Source organism: Panthera uncia, assembly GCF_023721935.1.
Source record: "Panthera uncia isolate 11264 chromosome B3 unlocalized genomic scaffold, Puncia_PCG_1.0 HiC_scaffold_1, whole genome shotgun sequence".
Taxonomy (NCBI): domain Eukaryota; kingdom Metazoa; phylum Chordata; class Mammalia; order Carnivora; family Felidae; genus Panthera; species Panthera uncia.
In genome coordinates, this window is record NW_026057582.1 from 12,383,209 (window position 1) to 12,405,210 (window position 22,002).

Here is a 22,002-nt window from a genome sequence, read left to right on the forward strand (position 1 = left end):
CAGAAAGACCCAGGCTCAGGTCCAAGGTCATCTCTTAGCTGGGTGAGTTGGGCAAGCCACCTCCCTTGTTGGAATCCCAGCTCCCTCATGTGTAAAGTGGGGACAACATCAACCCAGGGAGGTGTTGGAGAGAAACGGGGTGGCAGGAGGGAGAAAGAGACACAGAGGTAGAGACAGGGCTCTGGATGCATATGCTTCTCCAAAGTGAGGGGCTCTGGGCCTCAGCCCCTGGCTGCCTGGGGACTCATCACAACCACTCGCCCCACCTGAGCTGCTATGTCCAGGCTCGAGGCTCAGGAACCTTCCTGCCTTGGGATTGCCTTCGCTTCTCCCCAGACCAACCCTCTAACCCAGGGTCTCAGAGTGTGGTCACCCAGAACATGTCAGAGATGCCACTTCGGCTCAACTCAGATCTCTGGAGTCAGGTACCCTGGGGTAGGCTTTGCACCCTGTGGTTTACGATGCCCTGAGGTGATTCAGATGCCTCTAGATTTGGGGACCTGCTGCCCTAACAAAGCACTGCATCGGCCTGCCCGTTCGTTTATTCGTTCGTTCTACAAGAATTTATCACTATGTTCCCTCTGCTGGTTGCTGGGAAAGCAGACACAAAAGACCTGGTTCCTGGTCTTGCATTTAGCGATCCATACCTTTGGGAGGCCAGGCTAGGAAAGTGAGGCCTTCAGTTGCACGAGACTGCTTCTGGACTGGTTAGGAGTGGCTGCGGGGTCAGCGGCCCAGCCTGCCCTTGCACGGGAACCCCTCCTCCATCGGCCCACGTCAGAGGCTTCCTCCTTGCAGGGCTGCGCAGCTCTGCAGAGGGCAAGGTCTTCCTTACAGTGAACCAGAATCTGCTTTCGTGACCTCTGCCTTTTGGCCTGCTTCTGTCTCTCAGGGGGTTGAGGGCGTTGTCTGTCTCCCTCCTCCAGGAAGCCATTCAGGTGTGAGCCATCCATGCCCCCCAGTCTTCTCCCCTCCAGGCCAAACACCCCAGCTCCCTCCACTGTTTCTCAGGCTTTGTGGCCCTCTCAGCTTCCCGCCTGCCCCCAGGTGAAGCTGCTGCTCACGGGCAAGTCCCTTCAGGCCTGGGATTTAGACATCAAGTCAGGGCTTTGGCTCCAATTTCCCATGATCCAAATTATTCTGGAAAATTCTCCCAGAAGGTGCTTCAGGCTCAAGGAGGAGCAGGGGATGAAGAGGTGGGTTTGAGTCTGCGATTGGGGTGAGTGGGTAGGGCCGTGGGAACTGAGGCCCCAAGAGAGAAGGGCAGAGTCATTGAGTCCTTCTGTTTTCAAAAAACAATCATCCTAAAATAATCCACATGCCCAAGAGCCACATTTTGTGGTGGCAAATTTTGCTCCCCTACATAGGCAGGCTCTGCCTCTGGCTGTTAACAGGCAGCAGTGGTCCTGGCCCTGGGCTGAAAGCCTGGAGCATGCCTACCTCTCCTGCAGGGAGTGGCCAGCCGGGGTGTGTTACTTTAGCAACGGATGGAAGGGCCTGAGCCCAGTCCTGCTCCCCAGGTGCTCTGGAGGGTCCAACTGCCTCCCTTAGGTAATGTCTGTGGACCTCACATGAGTTGAGGATGTACAGCACACAGGCCAAGGCACAGCCTCCCCAGTTAGAAACACCTAGAACAGAAAAAGATTCTATCATAGAATTGGAAAGCTTATGGGGTCCATCACCCTGCCTCTAAGCAGCAGAACTCATCTCAAAGAGTGGCCCCAAGGGGGGTGTGGGTGGCTCAGTCGGTTGAGTGTCCAACTTCGGTGACCATAAAACCCATGACCCACAAGGAACGGTATGGCCATAGACCACCCCTCATAAAATGGAAACAAGCCAATCAGGAATGGACCACCCAGCATCTAGAGTTATCCAGTCAATAAGGGTAGGACCTGAGAAGAAACAAGAGGGAAGGGAAGGGGCTGACCAAAACCCTATAAAATAAAGACCCTTGTCTATAGTTGGGGCATTCACTTTTGAATGCTCCCTCTCGGTAAAGAGGACTTTCCTATTACTCTTACTTTGTAAGTAAGAGTAATCTTATAGTGTAATAAACTGTTGCCTGATGCTCATTTTGTGTCCACATCTTCATTCTTCAAAGCAGTGAGACAACAAACCCCGGGTATTGAGGTAAAAAAAATTCTGCAACACGGACAGTTCAGAGCCTGGAGCCTGCTTCAGATTCTGTGTCTCCCTCTCTGTCTGCCCCTCCCCCACTCACACTCTGTCTCTCTCAAAAATAAATAAACATTAAAAAAAAAAAAAAAAAAAAAAAAGACCAGTGGCACCAGGAGATCCTGGGAACTTGTTAGAAACACAGATTCTTGGGCCCCAGCGCAGACCTGGGCCTGACTGGCCCGCCATGTGAATACTCACCAGTGATGACAGCAAAGTCAGCCTCCACATCACAGGCAATCCCATCCCCATTTCGTATGTGTCTTTTCACAGCTTCCTTGACTTTGCCCTTCCCAAGCTGATTGCCCCATCACCGACCCCTGAAGGCAAGGGGAACCAAGTCAGTGGGTGTATAGGATTGGGCAAAATGGGGGCTCGTTGTGGGGCAGGACGGTCCCCCCCCCACATGTGTTTTGTTGCCTCAGGTTAGGGAAAAGGGTTGCTTCTGGGTACATTTTCAGACAACTAGGAGATGTACTTCTTCAGATCTTCTAGGAACTTCTTTAGTTAAAATTGAGTTGAGGGGCGCCTGGGTGGCTCACCTGGTTAAGTGCCCAACTTCGGCTCAGGTCATGATCCCACAGTTCATGGGTTCAAGCCCTGTGTTGGTCCCTGGGCTGAGGGCTCAGAGCCTGGAGCCCCTGCTTCAGATTCTATGTCTCCCTCTCTCCCTGCCCCTCCCTCACTAGTGCTCTCTCTCTCAAAAATAAATAAAACATACAAAGTTTTTTTAAAAAAGTGAGTTGAAGTTTGGAACTCACCAGAATGTGGCCAGTGCCCTACTGAGTCATGCTCTCTAGTCACAGATGGAATAACCCCTATACTGATGTTACCAAGCCCGAGGGAGACACAGCTGTGGTTCCTCAACTTTTGAGTGACTCCTGCTTACAGAGGGGCTTCAAGGAAGGCCCTGAAACCCATCCATGTGCTGGGGAGCTGATACAGATTGTAAAGGTCAATTCTGTAATTTAATGTAAATTAAAGACTGAGCCTGGGTGGCTCAGTCGGTTGGGTGTCCAACTTCGGCTCCGGTCATGATCTCACAGTTCGTGAGTTTGAGCCCCACATCAGGCTCTGTGCTGAGAGCTCAGAGCCTGGAGCCTGCTTCAGATTCTGTGTCTCCCTCTCTCTCTGCCCCTCACCCACTCATGCTCTGTCTCTCTCTTGAAAAAAAATAAACATTAAAAAAAAAAAAAAGAGTATGAAATATATGTGTGTCAGTTAATCTACACCAGAAGGGTGCCTGGCTGCTTGTGGAGTAGCCTAATGAGGAACACATACCACAGGGGTGGTTGGTTAGCACTGGAAAGAGACCACGGCCTAAAGGCGATCTGATAAGCAGCACCAGAGGGTTTGTAAATTAGCACAATAAATGCTATCGCAAATATGTTAGAATAAATCAATATCAGAAATGATTTAATTCTTCTGTGACAGGAATGGTGTTGAAGATAGGTGAACTGGCTAAAAATAATTACCAGACCGCACTACCCTCACAGGAACAGGATGCAAAAAAATCTAACCAGGGGCACCTGGGTGGCTCAGTCAGTTATGCGACTGACTTCAGCTTAGGCCATGATCTCACGGTCCACGAGTTCGAGCCCCTCGTTGGGCTCTGTGCTCACGGCTTGGAGCCTGAAGCCTGAATCAGCTTTTGTGTCTCTCTCTCTGCCCCTCCTCTGCTCTGCTCTGTCTGTCTGTCTCTCTCTCTCCAAAAAAAAAAACAAAAAAAAGTTATAACCAACTCTGCAGCCTACCCATCTGAGGTGGTGGTGCTAGAGGAACACCATTTGGTCCTGTGTCCAGGTATTTCTGGAGGATTCTGTAGGCCAGAGGTCAGCTGAATCTGCCTCCAGGAGAGGGTTGTGGCTGCCTTAAGATAACCGCTTACCCAAAGCACTTGTCCAAGGGCCTCAAGGGCAGAGGGCCAGGCCATGCAAGCCTGCAGAAAGGTTGCATGGCTCTTTTTGTGTCTGTTTCTAGAAAGGCCTGGGATGCGTGGAAGCATTCCACCAGAGGCTAGCATTCACTGTGAGATGGTGGACAGGGACCAGAGCTACCCCACCTCGAGCGCCAGAGACCTGGACGCAGCCCAAAGAATCAGACTGTTGTGAATGGCCAGATGCCTTAGGTCCACACCCTGAGGATTTCTCTCTGAAAAATTTTCTGGGTCCACGACGGGCTACTGAAGGAAGGGAAATAATAACAACCCCAGCATTGGTATTTTGTCTATTTCTGTCTCTGCTCTTTTGCATTTTATGAATTTTATCTTGTTTGCTCCTCAGGTGAGTCCTTGTTTTCCTCACTCGATGGCATTCCCAGAATCTCCAAGAGGGATGGCACCTAGGTCCTGGGTGGTCGGTAGTACGTCCATGACAAGGTAGCTACCGGTGGAAACTGAGGAAAACAGGGTGTTGATGGAGCAGAGGGGAGAAAAGACCAGGGGTGGTCCTGCTGAGAAGGGGGTGCTGGGGGAAATCACAGGAGAAGGTTGGGATCCTTTGGGTAAGAGAGGGGTCCAAGGGCCCACAAAAAAGGGGCAACTGGAAGGCACAAACAGCGAGCTCTACCTGCGTCCTCTGGGATCTTGGGGGGATGAGCAAAGATTAGGGGTCCATTCATCAGGGGAAGAGCAGCTCCTTCAGACCCTGATTGCCCCTTTGGACTTGGAGACCCCTTCCCTCCCCGCCCTGGGCACGCCTTCCTCCAGCCCTCAGGTCCCTCGCCTGGCCAGCCTCGAGAGACAGGAAGCCCAAGCCAACTGTGCTGTGGGCACCACACCCACGGCCTCTTCTGGGAAAGACCAGGCGATTTGCAGAAATTTTCTACCCAGCCAGGAAGACTTTCATTGTCTCATCCAACCTCAAAAGCCAAAGGAGACTAATGAGTCTGGGAAACACTCTGAAGTGTTTGAATGAAGAGAACAAATAAACACAGAACAGAGAAACTTGCCTTAATTACCCCAGGGTCTACACCTACTCCCAGGGGAAGAACACTGCTCTGGGAGTTACAGCAAGCCTTTCAGAAATTCAGTTAAAGCAACGTGATTCCATGAAAAGCATGTTTGGAGGGGTCCTGGGAGTCTGGACTCCTAATTCTACCAGCAACACTAATGGGCTCAGCGACCATGAGGAACCTCCCTAGGCCTCATTTTTGGACACTCTATCTTACCTACTTCCCAGGGTTTTAAAGAGGCTTCAACAATATATGGATGTGAAACCTCTTTGAAAGCGATGAAGTTCTGTACAAACACAAATGATCACATTATATTATTAGCAATCGGAATATTACACTAATCGTATATTCAAGATATATTTCAAAACTAAAGCTCTTATAAGATGAAGCACAGTATATACATGGTGCATTGGTCCTGCATGACTAAAAGAATATGTTATGCCTTGATTTTATTATTATTATTATTTTACTATTAGTTTTTTTTAAGTTTATTTATTTTGAGAAAGAAAGAGACAGTGTGAGTGGGGGAGGGGACAGAGAGAGAAGGAGACAGAGAATCCCAAGCAGGCTCCACACTGCCACACACAGCCTGACACGGGGCTCTAACCCACAAAACCATAGATCATGGTCTGAGCCGAAACCCAGGGTCGGATGCTTAACTGACTGAGCCAGCCAGGTGCCCCAATTTTACTATTAGTTTTAATATTTTAGAGTTGGGGGAATAGAATATGCTAAAGCATCATTTTCCTACCTTGCTGTGGGAATGTTGGATTTCTAAGTGATAATGTTGTTATTGTCTACACAGATCACAATAAACAAAGAACATCTCTGGAGTAGAAAAACTATGGACCCCATAGAACTCCTTCATGTCACCTGTTCAATAGTCAACTAAAAAGGCATTTAGTGCAGACACGCTCTTGTTGAATTCTCTGTGCTCCCGGCTTACCAGCAGCTGAGATTCCAGGAATCTTCTGTGCTGCCAGGAAAAGATCATCAGTGGGGTCAACCCAGTGCCTGATGCTCATCTTCCTCGCATTATAGCAATTACCATTGGCGGCCCTTCCTGTGCGCTCAATTGCCACCAGATGGTCGAATCTGCCAGGAAGCAAGGGCATAGGGGCTTTATGGAGGGTGTGGCTGACTTGTTGGGTCATGTGTTTGTGTGAAGGACCCTTGTGCTCTCTTTGATTCCTTCATTCCTACAGAATTTGACTCAACATTTATGTGTGCCACGGCCTGTGCTGGGGGCTAGTTGATCAGATCATTTTTTTTAAAGTTTATTTGTTTATTTTGAGAGGAGGGAGGGGCAGAGAGAGAAAATCCCAAGCAGGCTCTGCACTGTCAGCATAGAGCCAGACTCGGGCCTGGAAATCAGGAACCGTGAGATCATGACCTGAGCCGAAACCAAGAGTCAGATGCTTAACTGACTGAGCCACCCAGGTGCCCCTCGATCAGATCACTAAAAATCTCATCAGAATCTCTAGCGGTTCATTAGAGTCAGAGGCTGTGAGATTGAGAAGGCCAATGGTCAGGGTCACGTGTTTGACACTGCTGATGCCCTGCCCCATCTCTAGCCAGTGGGCACCAGCACCCAGGGGTTGGAGCATTGGCCGCTCCTGGCCCACTTCTGGCTTCTTCTAGGTTCTTGTTCGGTTTACGAACACAAACAGACTTAAAAAAGAGTTGAAATGGAAGACGAATGAATCTAATACAAGACGGAGATTAGATAAGAGGCACAGGGAACAGCGGTAAGCTTGTGGGCTATGGAATCAGACGGTGTAGGCTCTGAGTCCAGACCCTCCTGCTCCTGACCTTGGCCAAGTGCTTAACCTCTCTGACCCACATTTGCTACCTCGGATGACCTGACAAGGGGACCTGTCTCATACAGGGCTGAAAGCAGACTCCCTCGGCCTCATTTTTGGACACTGTGCCTGCAATATCTACTTCCCTGGGTTTGAAAGAGGCTTCAACAATATAGTGGAGAAAATGCACAAGAGGTGCTTAGCAGAGGGCCCTGCACCCACTCAGTGCACGGTAAGTGGTAGTAGTTGTGGATGTTATCACTATTAGGAGGAATATTATCTTTTTTCTCCACTATTTTTAAGTTTTTATTTAAATTCTAATTAGTTAACAGACAGTGCAATATTGGTTTCAGGAGTAGAATTCAGTGACTCATCACTGATCTACAGTGCCCAGTGCTCATCACAAGTGTCCTCCTTAATGCCCACCGCCATATAGCCTATCCCCCACCCACCTCAGGAAAATACTGTCTTGATTATCCAATTTAAAAACATGAAAATCACACTTCTTTATCTCTGCAAACCCTCCCATGATGGAGTTCTTTAAAATCTTTGCTACGGGTAGCTAGGTGGTTAAGCGTTGACTTCAGCTCGGGTCATGATCTAGCCGTCTGTGAGTTCGAGCCCACATCGGGCTCTGTGCTGACAGCTCAGAGTCTGGAGCCTGCTCGGGATTCTGTGTCTTCCTCTCTCTCCGCCCCTCCGCCGCTCATGCTCTGTCTCTCTCCCTCTCTCAAAAATAAGTAGACGTTAAAAAATTTTAAAAATCTTTGCTATGGGAAACTGTGTGGCTGTCGCTCAAAGCACATAAAATAGAATCACCACGTGAACCAGAAATTCCACAAAAGAACGGACAGCGGGGTCTCCAAGAGATATTGCACATCCTTGCTCACGACAGTGGTGTTCCCACCAAGCGAACGGTAGAAGCAGCCCAGTGCCCACCGACAGACGAGCCAAGAACCAAAAGAGGTGCGTCCTCAAAAAGGACGGAAATTCTAACACGTGCTACAACATGGATGAAACTTGTGGATAATTTGCCGACCGAAATCAGCCAATCACAGAAGAACGAATACTGTAGGATCTCACCTTTATGAGGTACTAGAGCAGTTGATTCATAGAGACAGGAAGTAGAAGGGTTGGGGTCAGGGGCTGGGGTCGGGGTGGGGGATGGAAAGTCACTGTTTAATGGGGACAGCATTGCCGTTTGGGAGATGAAAAGGTCCTGGAGATGGACACACGACAATGCGAATACACCTTAATGCCACTGAACTGCACACTTAAAATGGTTAAAGTGGAAACATTTATGTTATGTATATTTTACTACAGTAAAAAAAACCACTAAGCTCTGAATGCTTTTTCTGTACATGTTTTTATTTATTCTATTTTATTAAAAAAATTTTTTTATGTTTATTTATTTTTGAGAGACAGAGACAGAGACAGAGAGAGCAGGGAAAGGACAGAGAGAGGGAGACACAGAATCTGAAGCAGGCTCCAGGCTCTGAGCTGTCAGCACAGAGCCCGATGTGGGGCTTGAACTCACAGTCTGCAAGATCATGACCTGAGCTGAAGTTGGACGCTTAACCGACTGAGCCACCCAGATGCCCCTGTACATGTTTTTAAAAAACAAAATCTTTATGCCTAGTCTGTGCCCTCTGGTTGTGCATAATGTGGTGACATCATATATGCCTGGATGAATAGGCCACCGGGCGGGTTTTGGAATGTAATCCTGAGGCTACATGTCCACGGCAGAAAAAAGCAACCACTGAGAAGCAGAATCAACAAAAGGAAGGAGCTTTTTTTTTTTTTTTTTAAGTTTATTTATTTATTTTGAGAGAGAGGCAGAGAGAGTGAGCAGGAAAGGGCAGAGAGAGAGAGAGAGGGAGACAGAGAATCCCAAGAGGTCTCTGCGCTGTCAGTGTGGAGCCTGATGCAGGGCTCAAACCCACGAACTGTGACATCATGACTGGAGTTGATACCAAGGGTCGGACGCTTAACTGACTAAGCCACCCAGGCGCCCCAGGAGGAAAGAGCTTTGACCTTGAATTTCCTCTAGATCTGTATCAATGTTGTTGAAAAAGCTGTTTACAAGACCTCCAATTGAGATTAATACATTCTCTGTTCTGCAGGGAGAACACCATTTCTGGATCTTCCCCCCAGGAGAATTCAGTTATATACCTCGTGAAGGTGGATTGATTTTTTTTTTTTTTTCTAGGCCTGCAGGGTCCATTTAGCTACAGTGGGAAATAATCCACTCCTGGGAAGCCTGTTCCCTGGAAAGAGTTAATGCATCTTCTCCAAAGAGAGCAGAACCCTCTCTCCACCTCTCTCCGCTCAGCAAACAGAGCAGCACCTGTGTTAACTGCCATCGGGGATGCCACACAAGAGAATGTTCCATGGGGCGCCTGGGTGGCGCAGTCGGTTAAGCGTCCGACTTCAGCCAGGTCACGATCTCGCGGTCTGTGAGTTCGGGCCCCGCGTCAGGCTCTGGGCTGATGGCTCGGAGCCTGGAGCCTGTTTCCGATTCTGTGTCTCCCTCTCTCTCTGCCCCTCCCCCGTTCATGCTCTGTCTCTCTCTGTCCCAAAAATAAATAAAGAACGTTGAAAAAAAAAAAAAAAAAAAAGAGAATGTTCCAGCTTCTCCCCGGAGATCCGGAGCTTTGTTTATATGCCAACTGTTTGCAGAATAGAAACATCTCTAATATGAACCATACATGTTCTTGCAGCTTTAAGTAGCATATCAGCTCCATGATTGAACTTTTCATTGGTGACTCAGGGTTGTCATTATGATCACCAAATTCTGCTGTGACGTGCAGTAAAGCTATGCCCTCCAGGCCTATTAAGTCAGTGTTTTTAAGTTCTAATGGGACACTCATTAGTGGGTTGTGAAATAAATTAGGCCACGTCAGCATTTCCAGAAAAGTAAAATAGAACACCGAAGAACAGAATAGAACAGACTGGAATAGAAAATGTCAGAAAATACTGTTTTTTGAATCTTCTGTTCTAGTTGTGTGTGCATGCGTGTGTACCGTTTTGCAATGCAAAATGTATTATGTATTACTTTTGTCAAAAACGTTTGCAGAACACGGTATTAAAAATTATAAGATCTGAAATTCATCCCTACCTACAATAAAAATGTATTTTTCAAAATGTTTGATCATAACACACAGTAAAAAAAAATACACATACTTGGGGGCACCTGGGTGGCTCAGTCAGTTAAGCGTCTGACTTTGGCTCAGGTCATGATCTCACAGTTTGTGAGTTCGAGACCCGCGTCATGCTCTATGCTGACAGTTCAGAGCCTGGAACCTGCTTCGGATTCTGTGTCTCCCTCTGTCTCTGCCCCTCCCCCACTCACACTCTGTCTCTGTCTCTCAAAAATGAACATTAAAAAGGCACACACACTTGCATAAAGTTTCATGACAGTACTTAACATGATGACTTAAAACATACAATGGTATTTCTATTTCTGTTTCACCTTCCGAAGGTGCTGGTTACCCCCACTGAAGTGATTCACTGCCCTCTGATGGGTCATGACCCAGTTTGAGAAACTGTTAAGGTTTTGTTTTTTATAATTGTCCTATTGTCTCCCTCTACGGAGAAGACATGCCATCTCTCAGGGACCTGCCACTCCCAGAGACCCTCTGCGAAGCCCCCAGTACAGCTTGAGACCCTCCAGCCTGGCCCATCAGAACCCCGAGGTTCTGTCCTCTCTGGAGTTGTCAAAGTTAATAGCGTGTGGGCTTTTCCACCACCACCACTCACACTGGGAGGTGACATACATACCTGGGTGACTTGGGGTCCCCATCTTTGCAGAGAAATGCCTGAGCAGCTCCCGCTGATTCACCTTGGAGAGTGAATACGGGGATCTGTGTCTTCAGGACCCCTTGAAAGTAAAGGCAAAGGGTGGACGCATCAGCTCTAGTGCTGCATTTTGGAAATTCATGTTGGCTCTTCAAAAGCTTCTTTGGAGAGGATCATCATCATGGGTGAGCAGCACCTACCTGTAGAATACTTTGTTAGGAAAGCCAAGACCTGGATGCAAAAATACTTGCTTCCTTTTAGTCATGAGTAAACCCCAGGGCTGGTGGAGTGTGTGACCCTGAGTGGAACTGGGCTAGTGGCACCAATATTGTGGGCTAGCAAATAGGCTGCATGTAGATGTCCATAACACCATGTGATCGGAGGCCTATTCTGGCTCACTGTCCTTGTGAGCGCTGAGGACATATTTAGGTGCCCAGGTGACAGGGAGGCAGCTCTCCACTAAGTATGTGACATGCATGCTTTCATTTAATTGGCACAACAATTCTATGTGATAAGAACCATTATGAATCCCATTTTACAGAAGAGGGAAACTGAGGCTCAGAGATGCTAAACAACTTAGGCAAAGCTGAACGTGGAGGTCAGTGTCATGACCTCAGTTTCCACGCTAAGTTCTCATCTGGTCCCCACCCTCCCCTCCCTGCACACCCTTGGGGAAGTTCGAGAACAACAGAGGAGAGGTCCCAGAGTCTGGGCCTGGAGTTAGCTACTGATAGTAGAGTGATTTCCAAAAGTGAGTTTGACTCTCAAAAATGGCACCTTTTCTAATTACAATAATAATACATATTATTGTAGAATATGCGGGAAGCACACACAAATTCCAAATTAAAATAAAACTGACTTGGGGCAGCTGGTGGCTCAGTCGGTTAAGCATCCGACCCTTGGTTTCTGCTCTGGTCGTGATCTCATGGTTTCATGAGTTCTAGCCCCGCTTCAGGCTCTGTGCTGACAGCTCAGAGCCTAGAGCCTGCATCAGATTCTGTGTCTCTTTCTTTCTCTGCCTCTCCCCGGCTCGAGCTCTGTCTCTCTCTGAATCTCAAAAAATAAGTAAACATTAAAAAAAAAAAAGTCTCCTTCTTGGGATAGATTGAAACTAGTTCAATCTTTCTTAAAAAAATAAATAAATAAAAATAAAATTGACTTGATTTTCTTTAACTAAGACCTCACAGCAGTTTGGGGTGGAATCCATGTGCCTTCACTGGCCCAGGATGAGGTCTCTCCACAGAGCTTGAGACACCTAACAGAGGGCCTGCGACAGGGATCGGACCCAGCGCTCATGGTCCCCACTGGTTCTGCAGGACCCCCCAGACTGCTCTGTGGACCAGAGGGGGTGTCATAATCTCCATCATCAGCCCCTTACACCCCTCACATAAACCCAGCCCAGGTAAGGTCTATGTTACCACCACGTGCTTGTATAATAAATGTGGATTCGGGATGGCCCAGCTTCACCGTGTTGTTGCCCCAAGCCCTTTGGGAACTGCCACAGTGGGTGGAGGGGCCAGAATCATTGTCAGAGACCCTAAAGAGCCTCCCTCCAACCTCTCTCTCTAGCCCCACCCCATGTCTAAGGGGGAAAGACAGAGGAGGGCAGTCAGTCCACTAAGGGAAACTCACTGAGCACATTCTACATGGGGCAGGCCAGGGAACAGGCAGGGAGGGGGGATGCGGGGGGTGGTCACAGCAGGCTGAAAGATCCAGCCCCTTTCTGTGCTGTGAGGAGCAGCCTGGTGGCCCCGCACAAAGACTGACTAAAACACCCCTGGGTGGGAAGCTATGTTCCTAGCTGTGTGATCTTGGACAAGTCACAGAAAATCCCTTAGTTGTGGTTTCCTCCTCTGCAAATAGGGTTAATCATGCTCCCTGCCCCCAGGAGTGCTGTGGATGCAGTGATAGGATATGTCCCAAGCACTGAGCTGGGGGAGGCTGGTGCATAGTAGGTGCTAAGTTAAGGCTGGTGATTTCTTACTTTCTTGACGTTGGATCAAGGATACAGGATTCCTGTAAGAAGGGGTGCCAGGGGCCAAACAGGGCAGGGCACATAATATACCTCCAAGAGGGGGGCACACAGAAAGAGCCCCTGCAAAGGAATGTCAGGGCAAGATGAGAACCTGCACCTGAGCTACGAAGTACCAATTTATCAGTTTGGTCCATTTACGCTCAAGACGGGGAAGAAATGACTAAGCTCTTTCTTCTTTAAACATGTGCAGCCTTTGGTTATAAAAAGAACCGAAATAGTTTTCATCAAAAGGGCCAAATCTCTTTTGCTTTCTTCGTCCACATGTAATGAAATTTCTGCACAACCTAACACAGTAGATTCCACCTGCTAACCCGCCCGGCTGAGCGAGCCCCAGTTCTGAGCTCTTGTGCCGCCGGAGTTGGAGCCAGCGAGCAGGTGAGCAGAGAGCAGACCTGCTTCTGGGAACGCGTGCGGCTAAAAATACCGGACCCGGCTGTCAGATGGAAAAAAGACTGCCAGCCTGTTGGCAGTGGCTGCCACCGCGGCCCATCCCTTCTCCATGTTGACAACACAGTCGGTAAGTTTTCCTCTGTCCTCAGGGCAGCTACTCCCTTCTCCATCTCCCTGCTGGCTCCCCCTCTTCTCCTCAGCCTCTCCCTGGGGAGCGTCCCAGGGGGGCAATCCTGGGCCCTTTTCTCCGTCTCGTATTCCCTCGGTGATCTCACCCTGTGTCTGGACTTAAAAGACCATCAGTATGCCAACTGCTCTCCGATTTATCTTTCCAGCCCAGACTGCTCTCCTGACCTTGACTCGTAGATCTGTCTACTTGACTTCTCCATTTGTGTGGCTAATAGATTTCTCACCCCGAGGCTCCAACCTGCACTCTTTTAAAAACTTTTAAAACGATGTAATTTTGGTAAAATACATAATGTAAAGTTTACTCTCTTAACCATTTCTACGTGTGCATTTGCCCGGCATCAAATACATTCGCAATGTTGTTTGACGAGCACCCCACCATCCCTCTCCAGAATTTTTTCATCTTCACGAAGAGCTTCATTGAAGCCCTTTTTAGAGGCTAAAAGGAAAAAATGTGTCTCTAAAGAACACAGAGAGGTAGGCAATGGGAAGCAGGGTAGAGCACCAGGCTCCCAGCTGATGCCCAAACACCACCTGTGGAAGGGAGGACAGGTGAAGAGACTTGCTCACAGTGCCCCCCAGGCTGATCGTGGTGCACAGACATCAGCAGCACAGCCTCACCCAGCACTGTTTGCAGCTCTCGTGCCACCTGGGTGCTCTGGGAACCTGTGCAGCATGGGGCATCCCCACCCATGCGGCCGCGGGAGGGACTCTGCCACCTGAGCCCTTCAGCCACTCTGTTCTTGACTATCCCGCCTCTGACTGGGGGGCAGGGGTCCAGGGCTGGCCAGGGTTGCTGAGTCCTCTGCAGGTCACCAGGGCTCTTGTAGGGAGGGGAGCAGGTGCACAGTGGGACCGTGGGACCTGGAGCCTGAAGGACTGGGGTTCAAACCCCAGCTCACCATTCCCACCCGGGGAAATCACCTGGACTTCTCAGAGGCTCAGCCTCTTCATCCATAAAACGCGGATATAATGCTGCTTATACCAGAGAGTTGTTCTGAGCTTTACGACAAATGCCCCTGCCCAGTGCACAGCCCTGTGCTGGGTGCTGAGCAGGAGTTCCACACACGCTGACCCCCAGCCTCTGCCCACGGAGGTCCCCTTGGGGAAATGGACTGCCCTCATCTCGCTGCTCACCTTGCTCAATGGCATCTTCAACAAGTTTCTTGAACAAACCCGAAGATCTCAGGTCAACGATCACGGAGACCTCCTTCTCCAAGGCCTGTAGGCAGGCGGCCAGAGCAATGGTTCCTGATGGGCCGTCTGTCTCTTCTGGGGGCTCATGGTTGAAGTGAGTGGGGAAGCCGGTGGTGACGAGCACTGAGCGGGCGTGGGACAGTGACAGGGAGGCCCTCAGCAGCTCATTTTTACAGAGCAGGTGCCCGATCTTCCGGTGGCCTAAAATTATTTGGAAAAAAAAAAAAATCATAAAACAACGTCATTGTGTTTCAAGTAGAAGCTTATGCAAACAGCGGTTTGGTTTTTGATTTTCTTTTGTTTCTCACGTGGATTTGAGGGGTGTGGCAGAGACTGCCGGTCGTTCCCTGGAATGCCTTCTCCTCTGTCCCCTCTCACAAAGGGTAGCCGGTCAACCTCTGCCCAGCAGCAATTCCAGTTAGTGGGGGTGGGGGAGGGGGAGGGCACAGGACTGAGTTCTCTCTGCAGCATTCGGAGAGGGTCAAAGGGAATGTGAATGGAAGTCATGTGCACCCCCTCTGGACCTGCCACACACCTCCCTGCCTACCCCCCTTCTCGGGTGCTGGGGTGCGACAACCAGTGCCTGCTGGGGGTCACGGGGTGTGATGGCAGAGCTTCTGGTGGGGGCAGGTCCCCCTTCCTGCTGAACCTGAACACTCACCTGGGAAGGCCTGCCCTGGACAGTTGCGTGAGAGCCACACACTTGTACTGTATTTGAAGAAAGCATCTTGGGGTCAATTTATTATCGTGGTCTTAGCAAATCCTAACTCGTACAAGAACGTCAAAGGAGGAGAGGCAATGGGGCTGCCCTCGTCGGGGAGTCACCAGAAGAAGCCCTGAGACACGGACTTGGGGGCAGGGATTTCAGTGGGAAGTGAGCCCAGGAACATGAAGTCCGAAGATGGAAGAAGTGTGAAAAAAGGGAGAAAAGCCGCTAAAGAATTCGTGAGTGAGCAAATCAACTCCAAAGGCAGCTGGGGCCTGATCCCGCTGGAGATGCTCTAGGAAACCGTGGGGTACACACCTCAGGACTCTCCTGCCAGAGGACAGGGAGACTGGGCATTGAGGCACCTGCCCCTGTCCCCTGCTGGGTGCAGGTTACCCATCAGGACATAAACTCCCCATCACCCAGGGCTGTGCCTGCTGTGCTGGAGGGGGTCTGGAGGTACAAGGACATGCTCAGGTGGAGCACAGAGAGATGTGAGCCTAAGTGGGGAAGCGGTCCCATTGGGAACCCCCCACTGCAGCAGCAGGTGAACCTCTGGGGGCAGGGGAGACAGGTGGGGTGCCAACGGCATCTGCTGTGATGCCTACTGGTGACTGTCAACCTGGTCCCAACTGGGCAGCACAGCCTCCCAGGGCCTGTCACATTTCATCATGACCCTGTCCGTATTCAGGGCACCCCAGAGCATATCTGCGCCCCGTAAAGGCAGGATGTGGCTCAGAACTTCTCCCACAAGCTGTGGCTGAAACGAGAGGTGGGCTGAGGGATGCAGCCAGAGGAGGTCAGCTCGGCCTTGAGCTGCCTGGAGAACATGAAGGGACACAGGTTGGGCTTTCTGTTGTGGGGAGACAGTTCCAGACTTAGAATCCGGAAACTTCCATTCAAGCCCAGGTGTCGGAACATGGTAGCTGTGTGACCTTGGCCTCATCCCTGGATTGCTCCGGACCTCAGTTTCCTAGTGGAGCATGGGGGGGGGGGGGGGGGTCCAGGTGGAGGAGGGTGCAGGGAAAGGGCCCTTCACATACCTCCAGTAGGAGCGCCAACTGAACATTTGTCTGGAGGGCGCTTTGACCTTAGATTGGCACATTCTAGTGGCACCAGCAATTCACGTGTAGGAATTTACCCTCATAAAGTGATTGTGGGGGGGTCCACACACATAGTCAGAAGGCGTTCATCACAGCCTTGTTTGTGGTGCCAAGTGACAGGATAATAATATAAATGGTGGCACATTCCTCAAATGGAATTCTAGGCAAACATTAGAAAGGATGTTGTAGAAAGCTAATGACATGGAAGGATGTTTGCAATATAAAAGGAAAAATATATTTACAATTTGTTTATATATATAGAAAGAATATATATTCTTTCTATATATATATATATATATATATATATATATATATATATATTCTTTCTCTCTATATATTTCTTCAGTCTTACAGGTTTAAGACTGAAGTAAAAGACCTTAAGGGCAAATATTGAATGGCTGATAATGGTTCATTGGGATGAGATTTTGGTAATTTTTTTAATGTTTATTTATTTCTTTTGAGAGAGAGCGAGAGAGAGAGCAGAGAAGGGGCAGAGAGAGAGAGGGAGAGAGAGAACCCCAAGCAGGCTCTGCACTGTCAGCACAGAGCCTGAGTTGGGGGGCTCGATCTCACAAACCGACAGAGCCACCCAGGTGCCCCGATTCTGGTCATCTTTACTGCCTGTTTACGTTCATATATTTTCTGCTGCTTCTCCAACGAGTATGAACTGCTGTTGGTGAAAGGAAAGAAGAACATTTTTAAAGAAAGAAATTGGAATGTAACCTATTTCATAGGATGTGATAACAAAAGTGAGAGGAGGAGAGAGAGAGAACTTTGTCAAATTTAGAGCAGTGTATGATTTCATCATTTGCGATGATTTTATTATGAGAGAAGCATCGTCGCTATGAACCCTGTGTTCCTTCTTATTCCCCAGGCACCTCAAATGCAAGCCAACGTCGTCTCAAAAATGACTGAGTGGCTCTAATAGTGAGTAATGCTCAGTATACCACCATTAATCTTGTATCTGCTTATGTAATATAGTAGGAATCAAAAGCATCTATTGTTCTTGGGGATTAAAGATGTTCCTTAATAGACCGTACTGGCACATCCGGACAGTCATGAATCTGCCTTTCCCCCAACCCTCATGCTTCAAACCTTGACACAGTCTGACTAAGCACTGAAGGGGGGCTTTGTGGATGACCTCCTAGGTCATTCTTAGTAAGTTAGGGTGTGCTGGGTCTACAGTAAATTTACTTCCCACTTACTTTTTTATCTGAGCTAATGGCAGAGTTAATAATTCATCTTCCCTTATGACCCTTGTGCTGAGTGGAAGAGATATAGCCTGGATAAGAATGTTTGTGAGGGAGAAAGTATTGCAGAAATTAAAAAAAAATCCACCCAGGAGACCAACTATGTAAGAGGTGCTCTCTCTCTCTCAATCTCTCTCTCTCTATATATATAGCCATAAGCATTCAACTCCATATATACATATGTCCTTAAAGGTGCACCTGTGATAGGTATAGATCTCAAATTTACTGTGGGTTTATATGTAAAAGAAACCATACTCTTTGCAGAACCAATGAATGAATGAATGAATGAACGAACAACCTAACAGACATACAAAAAATCAAAAAGCTATGCCCTGTGGTTTTGAAGGAAATTTTGCTACTGTAGACCTTTGATCCCAAACCCAGGGGAGAGAGAAGACTTTTTTTTTTTTTTTTTAATTTTAGAGAGAAAGAGAGAGCATGAGCTGGGGAGAGGCGCAGAGGGAGAGAGTGAGAGAATCTTAAGTAGGCTCCATGCTCTGCAAAAAGTCCAACATTGGACTCAATCCTACAGCCCTGGGACCATGACCTGAGCCGAAATCAATAGTTAGACACTCAACTGACTGAGCCACCCAGGCACCCTGAGATCAGACATTTTTAAGGCTGGTTACTGGTCCTGGAACTATTTGATTTTTGGCCACAGTATTATTTAACATAAAAAGGCACCCTGGCTGGCTGCTCTATGACTCTGCCCAGCTGCTGCTCTCTGTACTGATGTTACTGTCATCAGTTCTGTCTAGGTGCTGGGACTTTGGCCAGGAGGGTCGATGTCTCCAGTCTGACCTTACCCCTCTGCTCTCCACAGGGGACCCACCACCATCAATCCAGGTATCTGCTTAGGAAACAGGGATCAGATGGGCCAGCAGGGAGACCACTATATGCCTTCACCAGACATTCAAAGTACAAAGAGCTACCAAGTCTAGAATTACAGCCCATGAGAAGGTGCAGAAGAAATGGGGTGTGAGCCAGGAGAGACCAGAGCACTGTTTTAACTGGCCCAGTGGGACCATGATATACGATTTAAACTCAGATTCCAATTTATCCAACATTTGTTGATCGTGGGCTTTGGAGTCTGTTAGCGTGGATTCAATATCTGCCCCGACCATCTGCTAGCTAGGTGGACTTGGGCAAGTTTCTTAACCTTACATGCCTTAGTTTCCTCATCTGTTAAAGTTAATAATAGCTGTCTCATAGGGTCACTGGAAGAATTCAATAAGATGAAATGTGTCAAAGCTTTTAAATTTTTTAAAAAAATTTATTTATTTTGAGAGAAAAAGAGAGAACACAGAGGAGGGGCAGAGAGGAGGAGAGAGAATCCCAAGCAGGATTCGCACTGTCAGCACAGAGCTGGATGTAGCGCTCAAACCCACAAACCATGAGATCACGCTTAATGGCTTAATCAACTGAGCCACCCAGGCGCCCTGAAATGTGTCAAAGCTTTTAACATACGGGGAGAGCAGCTGGGAAGGCTGCACCTTAATTCTCTGGGGAGCACTAGCCAGCAAATTGATGGAATTTCCATGCACATCAGCGCCCTCTGCTGGTCGTATGTTTAAAAATTAGACCTTTGGCTCTTACAAACGGTGCTGCAGGGGAAAGAGAAAAGCCCCTCAACTGGCTTACAGCCAACCTCCTCCTACTTGCAACCAGAAGACCCCTAGTGGGTCTCATGTCTAGGAAGCCAGCAGGCCGCAAGCCATAGAAGGAATGTCCTTTCTCTGAGACTCAATATACAATATACATGTTGCTTCCAAACTCTTGTGAGGCTGTCTCTTGCAGGGTCCTGCCCTTCCAGCATCTGCAAGTGAGTGGCAACCCAGCCCCCCGCACCCACCTCTGTTGCCCAGCACAGCCTATTCTGCACCCAACCTCAGGGCAATGGCACAAAAAGATGGGATTAGGGACACTGAAACCCAGGGGTGACTTGTTTAAATGGTGCCAGTTGACTACCTAGGAACCATACTCCCTCTTTTCTTACCTACCCGGTCCCAACTGAGTCCTGCTGGCAATGTGCCCAATTAATAAGCTCACCTTCCAAAGTCCCTCTTATCTTTAGTGTTGACAATTTTGGGGAAAAAAACATAAATAAAAACCCCAAAAATTATTCATAGTCGAACTACCCAGAGATCATCAACATTAGAATTTTGGTGCATTTTTGTGGGATTCATACACAGTATAAACATTTTTAAAAAATCACACTGTGGGGGCGCCTGGGTGGCTCAGTCGGTTAAGCGGCCAACTTCGGCTCAGGTCATGATCTCACGGCCCATGAGTTCGAGCCCCGCGTTGGGCTCTGTGCTGACAGCTCAGAGCCTGGAGCCTGTTTCATATTCTGTGTCTCCCTCTCTCTGACCCTCACCGGTTCATGCTCTGTCTCTCTCTGTCTCAAAAATAAATAAACGTTAAAAAATAAAATAAAATAAAATAAAATAAAATAAAAAATCACGCTGTGGGAATGCTCAGTAGAGGCAAAGAGGGAATTTAGGCAGCCGACCCTTGTATATGTAGGTGGAGGTGGAGGGGAAAGACGACTCAAACAAGTATCTTAATGACTCTCAAGTAACTTTTTAAAGAGTTTGGGAAAAAAAAAGTTTGGATTCTGAATATCTGTTTAAATTTTTTTTTTTAATTTTTTAAAGTTTATTTATTTTTGAGAGAGAGAGAGACACAGAGTGTGAGCAGGAGAGGGTCAGAGAGAGAGGGAGACACAGAATCTGAAGCAGGTTCCAGGCTCTGAGCTGTCAGCACAGAGCCCGATATGGGGCTTGAACTCACAAACGATGAGATCAATCTGAGCCAAAGTCAGATGCTTAACCGACTGAGCCACCCAGGTGCCCCTAAATTTTTTAAAATATTTATTTAGTTTTGAGACAGAGAGAGAGAGAGAGAGAGAGAGAGCAGGGTAAGGTCAGAGAGAGAGGGAGATACAGAATTTGAAGCAGGCTCCAGGGTCCGAGCTGTCAGCACAGAGCCCGATGTGGGGCTTGAACTCACTAATCGTGAGATCATGACCTCAGCCAAAGTTGGACGCTTAATCGACTGAGCCACCCAGGTGCCCCAAGGCTATGCCTACTTTCTTGGTAAAACAGCAACTTCTTCTCTTTGATAGTGCTAGTTAAATAAAGAGGAATAAATTCTTCTTTTCATAAAAAATTCGTACTATAGATGCATGTACTTTGCATGCTGCCTTTTTCACTGACCATTACTTCAATGATGAATTTCTCCAAGTCATTAAGGTGTGAACACTTTGTTTCTTACCTGGGTCTGTGGCAATTATAGTCTCCAGTTCTCTAATCTTCTGAACAGCTGAAGCCGATGCGATGCTGTAGTGCAAAGGATCTTGGGAAATGGGATGGACCTCAGGAATTCCCTCAGGGGTAAGACAACTGGGTGGAGCCTCTGTATTCTTCAGGTTGGTCATGACTGTGCAACCCAGTGCACTGGTGAAAGCCAGCAGGGTCTCTGAAACACACATCAAGAGGGCCTTCATTAGACTCAGTTCATTCTCATCTAGCCCACTGTCGGACAGGCAAGATGGCACCATGCATCGACTCTGCCAACAGTGCTTCACGGCTTCTTGCACCAAGTCAGAAAAAACTGTCTTAGGGCTAAATCAAGTCCCACTCAAACAAGTGCCTCCAATTTTTAGGAAAGTGAAGATGAGTTGGGTATGGAAGAAGGGAGAAGGGAGGTACAGCCATAGCTACAGATAGGGCTCTAGGAATTTCCGTCAATTTAATCCCACGGGTATCCGAAAGTACTTACTGAACTCTTACAATGCATGAAGCCATCTTTCTGTACTTTGCTAATAAATAGTTCTCCCTGAACATACCTCCTTTTTTTCCCATAGGACTTTTATTTTGATTTGGTATATGCTAACTTTGTTCTTTAAAAAACTCCTCCCCACTCCAAAAAAAGGGGCTCAGTCCGTTGAGTGTCTGGCTCTCGATTTCAGCTCAGGTTATGATCCCAGGGTGGCGGTATTGAGCCCCACATTGGACTCCATGCTGATCATGGAGCCTACTTAAGAGTCTCTCTCTTTCTGCCCCTCCCCTGCTTGCATCCTCTCTCTCAAAATAAATACATAAACTTTAAAAATATTTTTTAAAAAAGATTCCCTCTCTCTCCCTCTGCCACTCCCCCACTCACACCTTCTCTCTTGCACCCTCCCTCCCTCAAAACAAAACACAAACAAAACAACACGCCTCTCCCACACTAAATCCTGGGCAATGTGAATCCCGGGCACTCTAGTATAGTTATAAAGAACTGGCTTTAGTGTGCCAGAGTTGGAGATGAGACTTTATCTTCTCTAAACACGTTTCTTCAACTATATCATAATGATAATGCTTCAGATGGTTGTTGTCAGAACTGGAAAATGCACATAACAGTG

General features: G+C 48.0%; 1 protein-coding gene across 1 annotated transcript in view; it reads right to left on the reverse strand.

The window, feature by feature from the left end:
• DGLUCY (D-glutamate cyclase) overlaps positions 1–22,002 on the reverse strand; it is a 40,721-nt gene that overhangs the window by 4,952 nt on the left and 13,767 nt on the right. The window contains 7 exon segments of the mRNA XM_049612315.1: positions 1,477–1,628; positions 2,377–2,484; positions 2,487–2,495; positions 6,074–6,222; positions 10,710–10,809; positions 14,476–14,736; positions 20,871–21,074. Coding sequence (XP_049468272.1) covers positions 1,477–1,628; positions 2,377–2,484; positions 2,487–2,495; positions 6,074–6,222; positions 10,710–10,809; positions 14,476–14,736; positions 20,871–21,074 — 983 coding nt within the window.